Source organism: Uranotaenia lowii, chromosome 2 (genome assembly GCF_029784155.1).
Source record: "Uranotaenia lowii strain MFRU-FL chromosome 2, ASM2978415v1, whole genome shotgun sequence".
NCBI lineage: Eukaryota > Metazoa > Arthropoda > Insecta > Diptera > Culicidae > Uranotaenia > Uranotaenia lowii.
Window position 1 is genome coordinate 19538054 of NC_073692.1, and position 19622 is coordinate 19557675.

Below are 19622 nucleotides of genomic sequence, written 5' to 3' on the forward strand. Positions count from 1 at the left end.
TACATTTTAATTCAAAACTTGGTTAAATTCAATGCTATTATTTGAAAAGGGGGTCATCAATTTAGAAAATCTCACCAAATAAAATTTATAAAAATCCCAGAATGAACCAAATTTTAATTTTTTAATTCTGATAAACCGGTATATTCAGATTATTACACAAGCTTATTTTGTGCTGTTAATGTATTTCAAACTCGGATTTGAAAAGTTGTTCTCAAATTCTGAAAAACCATTTTGGTATTAAAATTCTAATCCATAAACGTCGACATTAGTTACAAAATTTAATTGCCAAATCGAACTTTGAGTTTGAATTTTAAGTTCTTATCCTAAGATTTAAACTAAGAAATTTAGATTAATACTAATTGTATAAATAGCATTACTGTTGTTTAGTTTTGGATATATCATTTTTTAAAGTTATTTGAATAAATATTTATGAAATCATAGTACAGCGTACTGGTTACTGAATTACTAGTTACTAGTTTCTTAGTTTGGGTTTTATTTCTGTTCTAAAATAAGTATGTTAAATCCAGATGATGAGTCTGAATTGAAAATCTCAAGCTTGGTTATATTTTTACATTTTGAAATTCAATTTTGAGTAGGATTTCAAAACTTGAAATCTCAAACTTATACCAGTTTTTTTTAAATTCATCTGCATTTTCAGTCCAACTTCTGAATGCATGATTAAATTCTTGACACAGAGAACTTAACTCTTTTTAATTCTGAGTTCTGAATGAAATCTGTATTCAGAATATAAATGTTAAATATCATACTGAGCCGTAATTTTCAATCAAATTTTCTATATCAATTCTGAATCCAAAATTTGGATTCTAAATTAGAATTTCAAACAATTCTGGTTTTAATTTCTAATATTCGGAGGAAAAGCGAACATTGAAGAATGGAAACACGCATAAACTCATGCCAGTTCGTCTTTTCATCAAAGAAATACAATTAACATCTATGTCAAATTTTTAATAAAAGTTTACTCTTGAACTCAAAGGATTTATATAGAAAAGTGATTTGCACTGCATAACATTTTTCCCTGTTTGGATGTAAAATTCCCGGTTTTCCCGGTGTTATTTATAATTCCAGGTTTTTATCCGGTTTTCCCAGTTAGCCACCCTGCAAAACTTAACTTTAAAAAGTTAAAAAAAATTTACTTACATTATTAGAAAAACACTCGCTAATTGCATCGATGGGGAACCTAAAGTTCATAACAAAAATATGCTCAAACGCTTATGATCTTAGTCTTGACATTTTCTTTCACGTGTGAAAGAAATCTTTTTATTTTTATTTTTTTTTGTTCCGATTATAGTCGTTTTACCATCTTTATGGCATTCGCGACTTTATCAACGTTGCAGTTGGCGGATCGTTATTGAAAAACTTATCCGGTACAACTGTGTTCGATGTTTGCTCTTGGGCTCGAACTCGCGGACATCTGCTCAGGAGACAACAGACTTGCCAACTGAGCTATATCACAAGCCCTAATTTTTTGAAATATCAATAAGTCACACAAACGCAACTAATTTGGAAATCATAGCTTATGGGGAATCGTGGGACACATTTTGTAGGGTATCTTGGGCCACCTCTATTTTTATGTTTTTATACATATTCAGAACTTAAAATACGTTTTCCCTATCTGTAAAGTTTTCTTATGCCAAACGAAGAGTTACGGAAAATACTTTTTTCATCCTTTATAAGGAATTACTTGAAAATAACGAAATGAATTATGAAATTACAGTTATGGCTCAACTCATAAACCTTGCATGTTATTTGTTTAATTTGGATTTGGTGGCCCACGATTCCCCACCATTTTTCAAAATCCAAAAAAATGCATTTTTGAAAACAGTCAGAACTTGGGGAAAATAACTTATTAAAAATTAAAAAAAAATGCATAATGATCACCTTAAAAATGTATAAAACCATACCATTTTTTATTTTCATTTTTTTTATAATGAAGAAGTTATGGAATCTAGAAAAAGTGAACCATGATTCCCATGATATATATTTTTTTTATTTTTCAGAACATATTTTCAGTAGCGGTGGGTTCGGAAATTTGGGAAACCTTCTCTCTGGAGCCACAACTTTTCGGATAATAGCCAACGGTAATTAAATCAAAACGTATCCAAAAAAAATTTTGAAAAAAATGTTGTAAAATATGACAGATAGAACTATTACATTGAATCACGCTGCTTTCGTGTTACTCATGATTTCATAAAGTTTTGAAGAGTTGATGTTTTCATTCAATCAAAAAAGTATGAAAATTAAAATCTCATTTTTAATTTATGTATTATTTCAGCAAATCGCAGTTTCAAATTAGTTTTTATTTAAAGTATTTCGATATCGATCCTTTTAAAGCAGCTTTGGAGAAAATTTATTTGTTTTTTTTTTTTCTGGGCGTACCGAGTATTAACGGATTTTATTCTTTCTTTTACAGATTCAAATGCGTTTATTGTTCCCGAGGAACTGCCATCTATTCTATCTCTAGTCTATTCGAATATACCGCCCATAAAGAAAGGTAAGATAAATTTAAGGGTAATATGTAAGTACTGGTAGAATGTCAACAAAGAAGACCGTAGCTATTTGAAACAGTTTTTAGAAATTATTTCATTCATGATTTAATTCAAATATACCTACTTTATAATTGGATTCAAACATCAAACGCTTGTTTCCTTTTCTTAAACAAGGTATTCAAGTTTTAGTTCATTTTTTAAAGAATCTTTAATCTTTAACCAGCAAAATCTATGGAAACATATATCTAGAGACATAACGTCCCCTTAACTTTATAATACATCTCAGCATTATCTATAATCTCTATTCGTTGCTTGTGAGCAAAGCAAATAAAAATCCCTCAGTAAAAGCATAAAAAATGCATTAGGACTTAAACTAAACCAATCTGTCATCGTTATCGATCTGGAAAAACCAATCACCGTTTCCAGCTTCGAACTTCCGCGTTTTCCCTCTGCAACTTCCTTAACTTGCGAGTCCATCCCAAATTGCATATGATGTCACATGATTACCGGTATGCCGGGAGTAAACAGACATCAATTATCTCATCGTTTATGCTCAACCGGTTACTGATGAGGCTATATTAGCTCCCCAAGTAGGTAGGTATGGCAGGCATGCCGCAAAGTAGGTTCGTCTTCCTTCCCAGCGCACATCTACCCATAAACAGAGAAGGAGCAGCAACAAAACCGGTCATCGTCTCTCGTGTGGACAAACATCAACAACCATGTGCTCAAAGTCAGACCTACGAATGTATCACGTAGCTCGATCGAATGAAACTGAAAGTGACCCCCGTCTCTCGCTCTTGCTTTTCCTGCGTTTTACGATTGGCTTTCATAATATGGGGGCCCAAATTTGGATCCACCCGCGCGCACATGCTGCATATTTGGCACTCTATCATCATCAGTGGGGCGTTTTGAGGCGAGCTGAATGGGTTGGACACTAAGTGGTCCACCAAATTAAAACTTGTCAATTGGGCCTCATTTGATTAGATTCCGCTGAAAGGTATGATTTTCTTGTCTACTTGAGGAGGATGAGGTATTGAGGAAGTGTTAAATTTGAGTTCATACAGTTCTCATTACAACTGCAGCCAATTTTATTTTTTATTGAGCATGATGCTATTCTCACTTTATGTTTTTTTATTTTACCTGAAAAAAAGTATGAATAAATATAACGGTATAATTTGAAAGCCTTAATTTAACTTTTTTTAAGTATGAAACCTACCTCCCCACCGGCGTTACAGAGACTAAAGGGTGATACGTTAGTATAAATGATTTAATAAGTATAAAATTCAGGAAAAATATTCAGTTAGGCTTCCGGTTTTCCAAATCCGAATCGAAGGGCCTCACGCTTAACCCCTGCCATCAGATTTTGTACAGCCACCTTGTCCATCTTCTTCGCCGCAGAAAGCCAGTTTGCCTTGAACTGCTGCTCGTCCTTAGCAGTTTTTTTGGTCTTCTTTAGGTTCCGCTTGACAATAGCCCAGTATTTCTCAATTGGGCGGAGCTCTGGCGTGTTGGGAGGGTTCTTGTCCTTGGGAACCACCTGCACGTTGTTGGCGGCGTACCACTCCATGGCCTTTTTACCGCAATGGCAAGATGCCAAATCCGGCCAAAACAGTACGGAACAACCGTGTTTCTTCAGGAAAGGCAGCAGACGTTTATTCAAACACTCTTTCACGTAAATTTCTTGGTTGACAGTCCCGGAAGCTATGAAAATGCTGCTTTTCGAGCCACAGGTACAGATGGCTTGCTAAACCAGATATTTCTTCGCGAACTTTGACAGTTTCATGGCGTATAAAACTCCTGTCCCGGAAGCTGCTTGTAGTCGGCTTTGACGTAGGTTTCGTCGTCCATTACCACGCAGTCAAACTTCGTCAGCATCGTCGTGTACAGCCTCCGGGCTTTGGCCGTCGTATTTTGCTTATCATCGCGATTTGGAGTCACTACCTTCTTGTAAGTCGATAGTCCGGGTCGTTTTTTGGCTCGATGCACGGTTGTAGACGATACACCCAGCTTATTTACGGCATCTCGGAGAGAGAGGTTAGGGTTTCGCTTGAAACTCTCTTTGTCGTTTCAGCGGCTTCCGGTTTTCGATTCCCCCCGATCCAGACTTCCTGGCTGTCGACAAACGTTCCCCAAACACTTTAATTACATTTGTAACGGTTGATTTGGCAACTTTTAGCGATTTTGCCAGCTTTGCGTGCGAGTAGCTCGGATTTTCGCGATGCGCGAACAAAATTTTTATGCGCTGCTCTTCTTTCTTGGACGGCATTTTGACAACTGAAGAGTGAATTCCAAAATCAAAATAGGAGCAACATTCTACACACACACACACACACACACACACACACACACACACACACACACACACACACACACACACACACACACACACACACACACACACACACACACACACACACACACACACACACACACACACACACACACACACACACACACACACACACACACACACACACACACACACACACACACACACACACACACACACACACACACACACACACACACACACACACACACACACACACACACACACACACACACACACACACACACACACACACACACACATCTTCAAAATGAGGGGTGTTCAGGTTTTTTAAATGCAAAATTGAAAGAAATACGTCAAGTTGATATTGACCAAATTTTGACCGTATTACCCTTTACCTTTATTAGGTCTCAGGGCGGCTCGCTTAGCACTAGGAATTCCCCGGGTGTCCAAACTCCAAGATCAGGAAAAACGCCAAATATGCACTTCTCGATTTATTAAAAATTCCACAACAATTCTTCAACAATATGGTTACGGTACCACCATTTAGGGCCAAACTATGGTAGGTAGTCGCTACTGGAGACGGCGGAGCTGCAACGATGGTGACGCTACGGCTGACCAACTACTCTATTGGTCCGATTTCGACCGGAAACCGGGACTTTCCTTCCGGAAGAATGAACGGGTTGGGGAACTGGTTGGACGATCCGAAGGGTTCGAGATTCGAAATCGATCACAAACCTCCAACTTATGATCACCCTGATGAAATGGCTATCTGTGACGATCGAGACCGATGCCAAGGCTGATTCAGGATGAGGGATTTTTTCCTCCTAAAACCAAATGACAATTCGGGTAGGCATTCGTTGGTCTCTAGAAACAACTGCAGTCTCCCTAGCAAGGCAGCATTGGTAAGTTTTAGCATACAATTTAGTAGGGATATAGGTCGAGTTCCTTCCACTGTCTCTGGATTTTTGTCAGCCTTCGGTATTGCGATTATTTTGATGGTCTTAAGTGAATCATCTATTTGATTGGTTCTCCACATTTTGTTGAGATCTTTGATGATATTCTCTCTAACCTTTGGTTGAAGTTGTTGCATCATATGGTAAGTCAGTCCGTCAGGTCCAGGTGCAGATTTTTTGGATTTACTTTTACATTTTTTCGCTAGAAACTTATCCCAGAACTCCGTTGTTATCAGATCATAGTTTGTTGTGAGTCTAATCGTCTCATCAGCCAGATCTTCCCTTGGAAAGTGTTTGTCAAGAAATTCAATGGCTAGGTTCTGATCTACATGTATAAGTACGTTGCCTTGTTTGCGTTTTCTCCCAGTCAGTTTCCTTAGTTTTTCCCAAATAATTGTTGATGGTGTTTGAGGATCAAAACTTTCTATAAATTCTTGGAATTTAACTTTAGCTGATTTGAATATTGCTTGATTTCAATATTGCTTCCTGTCTTTTAAATATAATCTGTTCGTTGATTCCACCTGTGCGATTGAAAGCTGCTCTTGCTTGTTTTTTCTCTTCCCATGCCCTCTCTATCTCATCTGACCACCAATATTTAGGGGTATATTTATTTTTGCGTTTGGATGATTTTAGTTCGGTTTTGTAAATCTTTAGTTGATTATATTTTGTCGTCTGTAAGGTTTTTCAACCCTTTAGAAATGAGTGAGTTGATGAAAGAAACCCCGTATGTTTTTTTAAAACCTACCTCGACTTTTATTTTTAATGCTAAATGACGACTGCCTATTCCGTAGTTAAGTGTTGTCATCTTGGTTTTTGACATTATCAGAGGGGTGACTATGACTAAATCTATCGCCGATGGGTTTTTGTTCAGTTCTATTGGGATGTAGGTGGGTTCACCTTGATTTAGCAGAACTAGATTCGCGTCATGGATCATTTCAAATAAGTGTTCACCTTTCCTATCAGAATGCAGGGGATCCCATGAATCATGATATGCATTCATGTCACCTCCGATAACTGTCTTCCTATATGTCGACGTCAGTTGGAAAATTTGATCGATGGTTTGTTTAAAATCATTTTCATCTATATTTGGCCCTGCATAAATGGATATCACTAGGAGATCTATCGGCATGATTAGTCTACCAATAGCTTGAAGTTTTGTAGAAGACGGGACTTTTATTTCTTTTGATTTTAGTTTCTTATTGATTAGAATTCCGATACCCCCGTACCCATCGTGTCTGGACGTGAAATACGCGTAGTACCCTGGTATCTTATATTTTGTTTGTTATTGCTCTTGTTTAGTCCATGTTTCAGAAAGTAAAATGATATCGTATTCTTCTTTTATGACTACTCTCGTTAACTCGTCTTTGTGTTTCTCAATGCTTTGGATGTTCAATTGAAAGATCTTCAAACTCATATTAATGTTATAATTTTGTACTTACGATTTCTGTGCTCTGGTTACCTTAATTTTGGGTCAAGTTCAGCGCTTGCTTAAGTCTTGATCTGCTTCTACTCCTTCGTTCATGTCCTCGTTCCAGCATATCTTTTTGATTGTTGCTTTGTGATCCTTCTGCTACCGTGTTGTTTTCCTCATATCCGCTTAGCTGCTTGTTTATGGCTTCTCTTTGTTGTTGTTCCAAATGATGGGCCCATCTCTCAAAGTCCGATATTTTGAACTTGTTGAAGAGAGCCACGCCATTTTTCTCTCCTTCTTGATTTTCCGTTCTTTTCTTTTTTTCTGCATCTTCTATTTTATCTGCAACGTTGATTTCTCCTAAGGTACGTTTGGGCTTTTGTTTGCTGCTGAATTCGGGTCTTGTTATATAGTTTCCGGATACCATTTGTGCAAAGCTTTGTGGAAGCTTAGGGAACTCCTCCATGTTTTCCAGCAACTCGTATCGGTTTTGTGTTAAAACGGGATTCTGCTCCTGTGCTTCGATGTATGTTAGTGTTGTCCTGGCCATGATCGTCTTGATATTCCTTTGACGTGTTCGTTCGGGACATTCCATGTCGGAAGTTTTATGTTCTCCGTTGTTCCGGCAGTAAAAACACTTCTGTTTGTTTACACATTCCTCGTTTTCCTCGTGGTACTGAGTACAATTGGGGCATCTTGGTTTGGAACGACAGTTTTGAGTTTTATGGTTGTACCGCAAACATTTTAAGCAGAGCTCTGGTTTGTTGAAGAATGGTCGAACTTTATTTATACAGCAGAAGAGACGTACTTCCGTTGGCAACGTGTTAGCTCTGAAAGTTATGCTTATCCTTTGTGCTGGAACCTCCTTTTTGCCATCGAACCGTTTCAACCGTTTGATTTCTATTATTGCGTTGCATGTAATATTAATTCCAATTTCCTCTATATCGAAGTCTTCTGGCACACCATTTACCACACCCGTAACTGACACGAATCCTCTTGTGATATAGGCCTTGTGTCCATTGCTTGTCCATTGCATATTGACTGCCTTGAAGTTTTTCATGAACACTAACACTTTGTTTCTTCCTAGCATCCTGATGTTTTCTGTTTCGTCCTTGTACTCTTTTTTTTGTAGACATCTATCTTCCTAAGGTTAACTTATTAATCCTCTCGTCTTCATTTATCGGTTGTACGATAACCCTGTAAGGGGCTACGTCTGTCTGGTCGTATTCATATTTCTGGAATGTTCGCTGTCCGGAGTTTTTGTCCGGAGGGTCTTCGCCGCTCGCCATGTTTGAGGTTATGCTCCGGTAGAAACGCTCAATTGTGGCATTTCACGCAATTCTGCACTTCTTTCGATTTTAATTCACTATCCTTCTAACTAATCTTTAATGACTCTTTCGGAAAAGTCTATTTTGTGATGTTTTTCTAATATTTCCACTTAGAAAACTCGCAATTGAAAAAAAGCACGTGTTGTTCCAACGACGTTTACTACACGAACGATGGATTCTTCCGGGCGAAACAATTTGAAAAAAATTATTAGTTTGAACTGAAAGCTACGTAGCCAGGATTGGGAATTGTTACGAGATTCCTAACTGTGAAATGTATTACTATAGTCGACGAAATTTCGCAAATCATGCGCGATCTAATACGAATCAGGAAAGATGTTGAACGGAGAGAGAGATAGTCAACTAAACTTGACAAGTTAAAGCAAGGTCTTGGGCCTCCTATGACACCACAATTAAAAACCAACACGATCTTAGGGGGCGATATAGCCCTAATCTGGGGCTTTAAAAGTGGGACTTTAAAGGTGACACGTACTCAGCTATGATCTTTCCTGTAGCGAAAAAAAGGGAGAAACCATCAGGGGTGGTCGTGACAGGATTCTAGCTTGGTAGTTTCTCCATCGGCCATTCCTTGGTGGTATGAAATCCTAAAGGAGTGGATGCTATGACAGACGATGAAAGCGTTACCTAATCGGCACACGCCTCGGGGTCTTCTATACTAGTCTGAAGTTGGCGAAAGAAGAAAAAGAGAAAGAGGAAAAAGGATAAAGGAGAAAGAGGATAAAGCAGAAAGACTAATATTAAGAAACAGGAAAAAGGAAAAAGATGAGATGTATAAGTGCATGAGCACAGGGGCACATCTGACACATGAAGCCCAAGGTGGTTTTAGTGGGACAAACCCACTCACGGCAGATAACACCCGGATATTATAGTTTGAAGTCAAATCACAGATGAACAGATGTACAAACTCGATCTTCAGAAACTTGTGTAAAATTTTCAGTGCTGGGGTGGTTAATGATTCCTGATTTTAAATTTAGTAACTTAGTAACTAAGTAACTTAGTAGTAATTTAGTAAATTTAGTAATTATTGCTTAACAATCCATTCGGAAATGCACCTGGAAAATGCTTGGCAATTGACATTCATACAAACTGTTCATGAGATCCTGTATTTGTTTGTGTTCGTTCATAAAAAAAATGGACTCCTGAAAGCATGGATTGGTACTTGAATTGATTCACGACCCGAATGGACGGATCCAAACGTATGGTCAGGTTTTTGCAACCCGATTTCTATGCCTGCACTTTGTAACTAATAAAAATCCCGGCAAGCTAGCTCAGTAGCAAGAGACTCCTCGAGCTGGGTCTCAGAGTCGGCTTACTACTGGGTAATCGGAGGACCTACGCGAACAAACATTACACAAAATACTATCACAATTCTTTCACAATAATTACAACAATCAATTTGAATTTGGGAAAATGAATTTATTAAATTAACAACAAGACTTTAATTAAAAAAATGATTTAAGACTTCTACTTTGCTTTTATTAAAGACTTTTAGTGAGTGTGGTGTGGGTGTGGGTGTGGTATTAAGATGATGAGGACGTACCGGTACGATTTCTGCTGCTGTTTCTGCTGCTGTTGAAGTTGCCTGGTTCCCCTTCTTCGCTCAAGCCGGCTTGTTGTTTTTGGCTAGGTGATGTTGTAAGTTCTTCCTCCCAGATGGGAGGCAAGACCCTTGGTCCACAGATTGTGTTGGATTCTGGGACACGTGGCTAGGTGGTCTTTCTTCGAGTTAGCCTCCTGACTCGTAACGTTATTGGAGCAGAGTCAGGAGAATTACAGGCGTCTCCTCTCAGGATCTGGCCAGAGTGACCGAACCGAGAGAGGCCTCCTTTGCGGTTAGGGCTTAGCCCGAGGTGGGTTCTCCTTTACGATTATGGCCCTCGAGCCAGAGAACTTAAAAGTCCTTCTACGATTAGACGTAGCAGATCTTAGACCTGCTAGGCCGACGCGTGTGCAGTCCTTGGACACTTCCAAGGAACCAACTGATAGGGTAAAAAAAAGCGGAATTACCCTACCAAGCCACTTCACAAACTTCTTTTTAAAAATAAAGTTTTTCTCCGATGATGTTGAGCACACGCACGCCTGAACTCGAATGACCCTCTCCTTCCGGATGCGGGTCTTTGCCGCCTTTTTCTTGTATGCTTGGGCGAGGCGAATTATTCCAGGCGAGGCGAAATGTTCCAGGCAAAGGCGAGGCGAAACATCCATGTTCGCCTTCCAGGCGACGGCGAGGCGAACACCCACTTGCATCAACCTGTTCATACCACCCCTCACAAAAGTGTTATACACAATTTATTTACATAATTAAAATTACAAAATTTAAGGTCAACAAAAAAAAGCTAAAATGGAAAAATAAATTAAGAACCGTGACAGCATACAAATAAATTAAAACAAATTGCACCCGTTAAAAAAAACAGAGATGCTTTGTAACTGAACGGTTACAACTTTATGAGTCAACTAGTATTTAACAGTGGCTCCAGAGAATGTCACAAATCCAAAAGCAAAAGTGGCTGTAGAATCATGTTTGAATGGTTGCGTTCGTTTTTATTATTATTATTTTTTTTTTTATTTCTAATATAAGGTATTTAATTTCTTTCTTAGGCTCGGTCTCTTTTATTAGGTATCATTTTATGAGCAATACAAATTTGTATCTACGGATATCTATACCCTACGCTAATTATTTCCTTTTTATTTATTTCAGGAACGGACTCCCGACTTGGATTTGGCTTCCGATTGGGCGACCATGCAGATTTCCAAGTGCAGCTTGAATTAGGACCACAGCAAAGAACTAGGCCAATAGGTAACAAATAATCAACAAAGAATCTTACAAAACAATTTGTTTAACATATTTTTCCATTCATTTTAGGAACGTTATCCGGCAGCAGTAAACGAGACGCTGACAACGAAAACTTCCAGCAATCGGTAATTTTACCAAAAGCGAAAATGGCAAATACTGAAATCAGTTTATTTTTCTTTATTTCAGCCATTTACAACATCCGGTACCGCAACCTCCGGAAAGTCCTGGCTCCAAACGTGGTTCAAGGAAACGAAGAAGAAGCAACAATTCAACAAGGATAAATACCGGGATGAGTTAGCAAATGGAACTGTCGGCAAGGGAACGGCCTCGTTGAGCTCTGCGCCTAGCGAGATGCCAGCTTCGCCTATGATCAACGAAGCTGCCTTTAACCAATTGCAGCAGCTGTACGGCATGAATAAACAGCAAAAGGATGACACCATCGGTACGGTCTCCGGAACGGAAATGGACGAACGGCTTTTACAACTGCAGGCCTTACGGAGGGATACGGCTGTTTCCTTCAAACCTCTACCTCCGTCAGCCGCCGAGAATGAGGTTCAGGGTAGCGAATTACAGTTCAAACCCCTTCCTGTGTCGACAATGACGGCTGCTGGTGGCCAATCGAAGCCGACGACGATTGAATCTAGTAAACCTTCCCCGGCACAGATCATCACCCCCAGGAGAAACTTGAAAAGGCGAACCAATTCTGGACCGAACCGAAGCAACAATCAAGAAAAGGACAAGATAACGGCAGAACTCTCGGATGTATCGCTGGATTAAAAGTGTTGGGACCTGGTTTTTTTTAAATTGGTATGCGCAAGATGAATGAGTTTGGGTGATTGGATGCATGAAGAGTATGCTTTTTAAGGTTGGAACAACTTAGAAAAAAAATGGAACAGTGATTAGAAGTAGCCTTTTTGTACATACTAAGGGTGTTCAGGATGTGATATTGACTTCTTATTTATTTTTTCGTGAATGATAAACTGCGAATAAAAAAACAACCATCATTTATCATTTTCATCGCGAAAAAAGCTGAAGTAATTAAGTAATATTTATTTGACATTAAGGTGGAACGAATAAAATTCACAGGTGCAATCAGAGACCAAAAGATGGATACATTCAAACTGATGTCGATTTATTTGAGAAAGAAATTCAACCATGTAATGTTATAAGCTAGGTTGCCTTCAACTTATTGATAGATATTGATTTAAAGAAAACAAATTTAAGATTCTCTTCATTTTCACTCAGTTTATGTGTTCATTTATTGGCTACCTCTAAAATGTAAAAATTATCTCACTTACCTCAACACCTTCTCATGCTAAGCATCGTGTTGATTTCCCAAATCGTTAACCGAATCTTATCGATGATCTCCCGAAGCTGTTTGTTCTTCAGCATCACAATTTCAATCAATTCCCGATTTTCCTGGAGCGCCTTTTTGTACTCCTCGGTGTGGACCGGTTCGGCTCGCTCCGGTTCATCCTTAACCGGGATCAAGCTTTCTACATGGGTGAATTCCATGCCCTGTTGGCAGTTGTCATTGCACTTATCGTACAACAGCCGTAGCCGTTTAAACAGCAATCGGATGGTGCGAAACTGTTCCTGAACCTTGGCTTTCTTATCGTTGCTCGATGTTAAGCCCTGGTTTGTCCCGTTCGGAGGTTGAATTACGCGAAGAATGCCGAAAACTTCCTGTGTGAATCATCAGAAATGAAAAATATATAATTATCTATTCCAATTTTTATTCGAATATCTGATCTCAGTTGCAAATTACCGATACAGATTTTAAATTTCAGTTTCAGATTCAAATCTACAGAATTAGATTTCAGATAGATATTTTAGAATCCTTGTATGGACGTGTGAAAGGTATGGTCAAACGAGGGCTTGGCTACTGGATACCCTTAGGGCCCGAGGAAGATTACCTGGTGTTCCAATTCGAGACATTCTGGCAAACTTAGATTATGGATATTTGTTCCCAATTTACAAATATCTCAAGCTGTCTGATTTGGTCGTTTAGTCCGCTTACCCACGTAAACTCTCCCCTTGTGTGTTCTTCATTTAATGTCTGTTTTGTTGTTAATTTATTAGTACCACCTCTCATCCAACGGGTTCGACACATTCCTGAAGAAGGTTGGCCAGAAGGTCGGAAAACGATACCAAACCGTAGCTACCGAATCCACAGCTACAGGAGGCCACCACCGGACCCTAATGGAAAACTGATATTGGAGAATAACCCCTATAAACCCCTTCCTTTTCCATTATTTAAAGTTTTTTTTTTTTTTTTAACTGTTGAGTCGCCGCGACTATTACGGCCCCCTTCCCTACTAACCAGTGAAATAAATACCCTCGGCACATTTAAACTTTATAAAAGTAAAAGGCCTTTAATAAACTAGTTGTAAATAAAAAAAAAAAAAATTTTAGAATCCGATTTCATTTCAGATTCAGATTTCAAATTCAGATCTCGGATTCAGATTCCAAATGCAGATGTTAGACACAGATTCCAGATTTAGATTTCAGATTCAGAATTCAGGTTCAGATTCAGATCTCAGATTCACACATTCAGATTTCAAATTTAGATTTCAGATTAAGTTTTCAGATTTAACTCAACGCGAACTCGCCATAAATTAGAAAAGAAGAAGAAGTTTTCAGATTTCAGATTCAGAAACATTCAGCCTTCAAATTCAGATCTTAGATTCAACTTCGATTCCAGAATTCGATTTCAGATTCAGATTTATGTTTCAGATCTCAGATACCGATTTCAGTTTCAGATTCAGATTTCAGATTTCAGATTTCAGATTCAGATTTCAGATTCAGATTTTAGATTCAGATTTCAGATTCAGATTTCAGATTCAGATTTCAGATTCAGATTTCAGATTCAGATTTCAGATTCAGATTTCAGATTCAGATTTCAGATTCAGATTTCAGATTCAGATTTCAGATTTCAGATTCAGATTTCAGATTCAGATTTTAGATTCAGATTTCAGATTCAGATTTCATATTCAGATTTCAAATTCAGGTTTCAGATATCAGATTCAGGTTTTAGATTTCAGATTACAGATTCCGATTTCAAATTCTTATTTCTGATTCAGATTTAAAATTCTGATTTTAGATTCAGATTTCAAATTCAGATTGATTATAAATTCAGATTCAGATTTCAGATTCAGACTTTGGACTCAGATTTGAAAGCAGATTTTAGAGTCAGATTAGAAATTTGGATTTCAGATTAAGTCTTTGAATTATGGATTCAACTTTAAGATTTAGAATCTTACCTGAAAACGGCTAACGATATCCTGTACCGTTTCCTGGCCGATTCGGCACAACGTCAGCAGATTGAACTCTTTCTGTTGCATATTGGTTGTGCCTTGCGGGTTTGCGATGGGCCCTGCTCCCGGTTGACCTGCCGGAGCTCCCGCAACCTGGTTCCCAGCCGGTCCAACATTTCCGGCAACCGGTTGACCACCGGCACTGGCCGCATTCAGCTGAGGAGACTGTTGCGATCCCGCTTGCTGTTGTTGCTGGTTTTGTCCTTGACCCGGTATGGATTGTTGCATCTGTTGGCTGTTGGGCACCTGTCCGGGATTGGTAGCCTGTTGCTGGCCACCGGAAGCCATTTGTTGTTGCTGCTGCTGTTGTTGTTGTTGGGCGATGTTTTGATTCATTCCCATATCCGGTCCCGATTGATTATTCCCGGTTTGCATTTGCTGCTGGTTTTGCATCACGTTGTTTTGATTGAAACCTAAAAGGTTTATAAGTGATTGAGTATTTCGAGGTATAATAAATTAGATTAAATTTTAAGAATTTACAAACCCATCATATTTGGAACACCCATTTGATTCATGCCTTGTTGCTGCTGCTGCATCATCGGACTGTTGAAATTACCTCGATGGCCACTTGGACTCTGGTAGCCGCTTGGATATTGCCCGGACATATTCCTCCGAATTCGAGTTTTCAATCGGGATTTCTACAAAATTTACACAACTTTTAAGAAAAGATCCCGGTTGTTTGGCGTGTTTACGCGAACAATTTTTTGTTTGATATTTAGTCTGTTCAATGGATTCTAGTCGAAACGGGTCGAAACAAGTAGTAATGGATTGACAGTTGATCACCTGTCTCTTTCCAATTGAGTTCGACCGATTTCTACCAGCTCGAAACGAATCCTGCTGCCGAGCTGGATTGGTTTCGACTGATTTCAACTTGCTCCGTTGAACAACGACCTGACTAGTTTCGACCAAAACATTGGCTCGTTGAACATCTATCAGTTGACAGAAACCAGTTGAAACCGATTTTTACCAACGGTTGAACGAAGCTATTTTATACAAGGTGTTTTGATGCGCGAGGTATGCGAATTGCGAACGAAACAATTATTACGCTTCGTTTACTATCGATAGAACTGGGTTACTTTGGATCATTTTAAGACATCTGTTTCGAGAAATTGAGTTGAAACAAATTTTCTCCAGAATTTGAAACAGAATAATAACCTCTCGCTTTGAGTTTATGTATATTGATAAAAAACGCAAAGCCCAAACGTTAACGTACCAATATTCTAGAAACTTTTTGTCCATACACAACACTATTTTCCCATTTCCTATTACAGTTGTTTTTGATATTTCTCACGTTCATTAACTGACATCCCACTAGCAAGTACGGACGAGAACGGGAAAGTTAACCTCTAAAAATTTCGGTGCAAAATTGGGCAGCCCGCCGCGAAGAACACGATCGTTTTTGGGTTAAAGTTCCCTTAATTAATATAATTATTAATGCGATGAAACGCCCGAACACTTATACAAGCGGCAAACAGGACGATTTGATCAGTTTACATTTGATGGGCAACGATTCCTTACCACCATTTGAAATTTCGAAAAAAATATTTAAAAACAAACGAAACTTATGGAAATTAATTCAATAAAAATCCTTAATTTCGAAGGACCGTTCTATTTGCCACTTTCTTTTTTTCCGAATATTTCGAAAAATAATAATAGTAAATTAAATTTTTTTCCATAATTCTCACACTCCATAAGCCCTGTTTGCCGTTTGTTTATGTGTTGTTAGCTGAAGATAAAAAAAATCACATTCGAGCAGCAAAATCTGCACCAAAATATTGAATGCAAATTTTGATCTTTTGTTAAATTTGTTACTATTCTAGTTTTTACTCACTTGCTAAGTTATAGTACTGACCATGTGTTATAGGTTACTCAATCAAGGCTAAATCGATACAAGCGTAACTTTGTACTAAAACGTGCAAGTTATTTGTACTAAAGTTTTCTTTTCAAAACAATGTAATTTTACAGTTTCGGTTTTTGGTCCGCATGCGGGTGCGAAGTTTTTTTTTTTCAAATTTCACCCTCGTTTAAAAGGTAAATACTCTAAATTATTGTTTATATCGTAAAATAAAACTTAAGAGCTTTCTCCTGCAGTAGGGAATTATGGGGGTTCGTGGTTTAACGACGTACATCGCCGCAAATGCGGAGCGCTACTTGGAACCCTTCGAGCTGCACGATTGTGATTTGGTCATCGATGGGGATAATCTGTGCTTCCAACTGTACGTCCGTTCCGAGGCAGGGATGGGCGCCTTTGGAGGGAACTATGATAACTTCTACAGGGCGGTGTTGGATTTCTTTGCATTGCTGAGAAAGTGCTCAATTCGTCCGTGGGTTTTGCTTGACGGGGGCTATGAGGCCTGTAAACTCAAAACAGTCCGGCAAAGGATGTTGGGTCGGATTCAGTTCATCAAACACGTGAAGGTTGGGTCTAATAGATTGTTGATTCCTCTATTAATGAGAGAAGTCTTCGTGGATGCCTTGAGGGCCATTAAGGTTCCCTTTATGAGGTGTCTCTTTGAGGCTGATAACGAAATAGCAGTTCTAGCTAGGAAGTTGGATTGCCCGGTTCTGAGCTATGATAGCGACTTTTACATTCACAATGTAAGGTATATACCCTATGTAACATTGAGTCACAAAGTCTACCGGAAAACGATTCAAAATGAGGAAAACTTCCAAATCGAGCTTGTCAGTAAAAAGGCTAAAGTCAAAAGTAAATTGCTCGCTAAGGAAGGAAGCTCGGAATTTTTACCGGAACAAATTCAAGAGTCGTACAACTATTTGGACTGTTCGCTTTACACAATAGAAAACCTAATCGGCTCAGGGCACAAGCTGAAACCGGAAATGTTGCCCCTGTTCGCAACCTTGCTCGGAAACGATTACATAGAAAGGCGGATTCTGAAAACATTTTACGCCTCGATGACCGTTGGTAAGACGAACCGAAAGGTCCCGCGTGAAAAGCGCAAAATCCTGGGGATATTACGGTGGCTCCAGCATCACACGGTCCAATCGGCGACCAACACCATTCTCGGGCAGATCAAGGAACGCAACAGACAAAAGTTGAAGCGGCAGTTGCGGGGGGCAATGCATGGATACAACTGCGAAGAATGTGACTCGTTTGAGTATTTTGGTTTCGAGGAGGAATCGCGAGCCGACGACGATGAAGAAGCTGATGAATATGTAATGCCTGAAGAGGAAGGAGCTGAAAAGGTATTCATTATTTAATATTTATACTGTAAGGTACTAAACATTTTCACTTAGTTTTTAAAATGTCATTTATTGATGATGATGGTTGAAACTCTTGGAAGAATCATTTCTTGTTATTGAGCTATGATAACTATAAAGAAATTTCTAATACTTAACGGGTTTTTGCACATAAGCTCAAATAATCACTACTATAATCTTCACTATGGCCTTCCAAGTCAGTTCAGTTAGTTGACATAAAGATTTAATGCAAAAAAGTTGTTTAGTTTTGTTGAGCACATTCTACAGAGGTAAATTTTAAGAAATATTCATTCCTCAAACAAATTGTACAATAGATCGATTTTTTATTTTCGATTTTCAGCAACTCAACGCTCCTGAAAATGGAAACTCATCCGGTCGAGTCGAAACAACAGAAAATCATGAAACAGATTGTTTGGAAGGAGAAGACGATGATGAAGAACAAGATAATAGTGATGATGATAATAATGAAGAACAAACGGAAGATGAAGATGATGGTGAAACAGATAATGGTGGAGTAGATGAAGATGCACCCGTTGAAGATCCCGATCTTGAAGACACGTTTGAGTGGGAAGATTGGGTTGTAGACCTTTTTCGAGCAGGTCGAACTCCACGTTTCGTCATGGATCTGTACCGTTCAGGGCTGTATATCAACTATCCCCAGGTAGAAGACATCCAAAAGCCGGATAGCAATGCATTGTGCTACGATTTATTAAAGTTTATCTTCGCTCTACTGATGAACGGTAAAAAAAGGCACTCGTTCCGATACCTCACGCGTTGCCAAAAAGTAACGCAATTTCGATGGATGAAATTCTATGACGTTACGCTACCGGAAAATTTGAAATATGACCCACATAAACCGAAGAATTTATCACTGTTCAAAGCCTTGCTCGAATCTTTGTCAACCGATTCAGGTCTTTTGGATGCAGTTAAGCTTTTACCTCCCAATTTACGTCTATACTTTTTGAGCATAGTCTATTGGGCCAACAAATGTCCCGATGTGACGAGCATCCACGTTCATACCTTGATAGTTTGCTTGATGCAATTACTGGTGATAGACAAACATTTATCTAACAGAAAGCGTGACGTGAAAGTCTTTCTGACTAACTACAAGTCGAATTTAGAATCAATGAAACGAACTTACAAAAAAGTTGAATTGAAAGAAGAAACGTTGACTAAAAATCTAATAGCCGAACTTTGCAAAAAGGTTTCAAAAACTGAAGCAATTCTATCGTATGATCTTTTCATAAACTTCTTCCACATAAACGAGCGCCAAACGCGAAAACATGCCGAGTTCGATAGATTCCTGGCGCATACTTTTGCCCAGCTTCAAGCGGTCACACTCAACATGTTTACTCTGAACGCCCTGCTACAGCATCCCTTTGAATCTTGTAAAATGCATGAACTGTACAATGGATTATTTATTCATAACGTGTACCACGCGGTGAAAATACGTACCGATCCAATGAACTACCTCGAAGGTACAATTTACCGTTATTCCGGAACCATGATGATCATCCATCGGTTGTTGTTCGACTGGGTTCGCGCGGCTGTCCCACAACTGGAATCCCGCCTGGAAACGAAGAGGCTGACTAAAACGGCATTAAAACCTAAAGCTAAAATCACCAAACCAGGCGAACGAAAGCTGGAAGTGGTTGCGAATGATTGCATCGATACAGATCTGTTGGAATCGAGTGAAGATGACGGGGAAGGGTTTAGTGACTTGAACAATCAGTTTAGCCAGTTGTTGCAAATATCATGAAATTATGTTGTTGAAGTCACACA

The 19622-nt window shown here is 38.8% G+C and overlaps 3 protein-coding genes across 3 annotated transcripts in view; 2 read left to right on the forward strand and 1 right to left on the reverse strand.

The window, feature by feature from the left end:
* LOC129746540 (uncharacterized) overlaps positions 1-12425 on the forward strand; it is a 49349-nt gene extending 36924 nt beyond the window's left edge. Inside the window, exons 2-5 of the mRNA XM_055740229.1 lie at positions 2432-2512; positions 11209-11307; positions 11374-11429; positions 11491-12425. Coding sequence (XP_055596204.1) covers positions 2432-2512; positions 11209-11307; positions 11374-11429; positions 11491-12081 — 827 coding nt within the window. The 3' untranslated portion in view covers positions 12082-12425. The remainder of the gene's footprint in view (positions 1-2431; positions 2513-11208; positions 11308-11373; positions 11430-11490) is intronic.
* Positions 12309-15602, reverse strand: LOC129746539 (mediator of RNA polymerase II transcription subunit 30-like). Its single transcript, XM_055740228.1, has 3 exons — positions 15106-15602; positions 14568-15034; positions 12309-12990 (listed from the first exon to the last, which is right to left on the reverse strand). The coding sequence occupies exons 1-3, from the start codon at positions 15224-15226 to the stop codon at positions 12604-12606; spliced, it is 975 nt and encodes a 324-aa protein (XP_055596203.1). The 5' UTR covers positions 15227-15602; the 3' UTR covers positions 12309-12603.
* A 977-nt stretch (positions 15603-16579) lies between these two features.
* Positions 16580-19622, forward strand: LOC129745695 (protein asteroid-like). The gene is made up of 3 exons (XM_055738978.1): positions 16580-16652; positions 16713-17825; positions 18181-19622. Exons 2-3 carry the CDS (start codon positions 16722-16724, stop codon positions 19597-19599), a joined length of 2523 nt encoding a protein of 840 aa, XP_055594953.1. The 5' UTR covers positions 16580-16652; positions 16713-16721; the 3' UTR covers positions 19600-19622.

Excerpts from the sequence above, each read along its gene's own strand:
- LOC129745695 (XM_055738978.1), top strand. The coding sequence starts at position 16,722 with ATGGGGGTTCGTGGTTTAACGACGTACATCGCCGCAAATGCGGAGCGC. Across the intron at positions 17,826-18,180 it reads AAGAGGAAGGAGCTGAAAAG|CAACTCAACGCTCCTGAAAA; the intron begins GTATTCATTATT and ends TTCGATTTTCAG.
- LOC129746539 (XM_055740228.1), bottom strand. The coding sequence starts at position 15,226 with ATGTCCGGGCAATATCCAAGCGGCTACCAGAGTCCAAGTGGCCATCGA. Across the intron at positions 15,035-15,105 it reads GGGTGTTCCAAATATGATGG|GTTTCAATCAAAACAACGTG; the intron begins GTTTGTAAATTC and ends TAAACCTTTTAG. Across the intron at positions 12,991-14,567 it reads ATATCGTTAGCCGTTTTCAG|GAAGTTTTCGGCATTCTTCG; the intron begins GTAAGATTCTAA and ends TGATTCACACAG.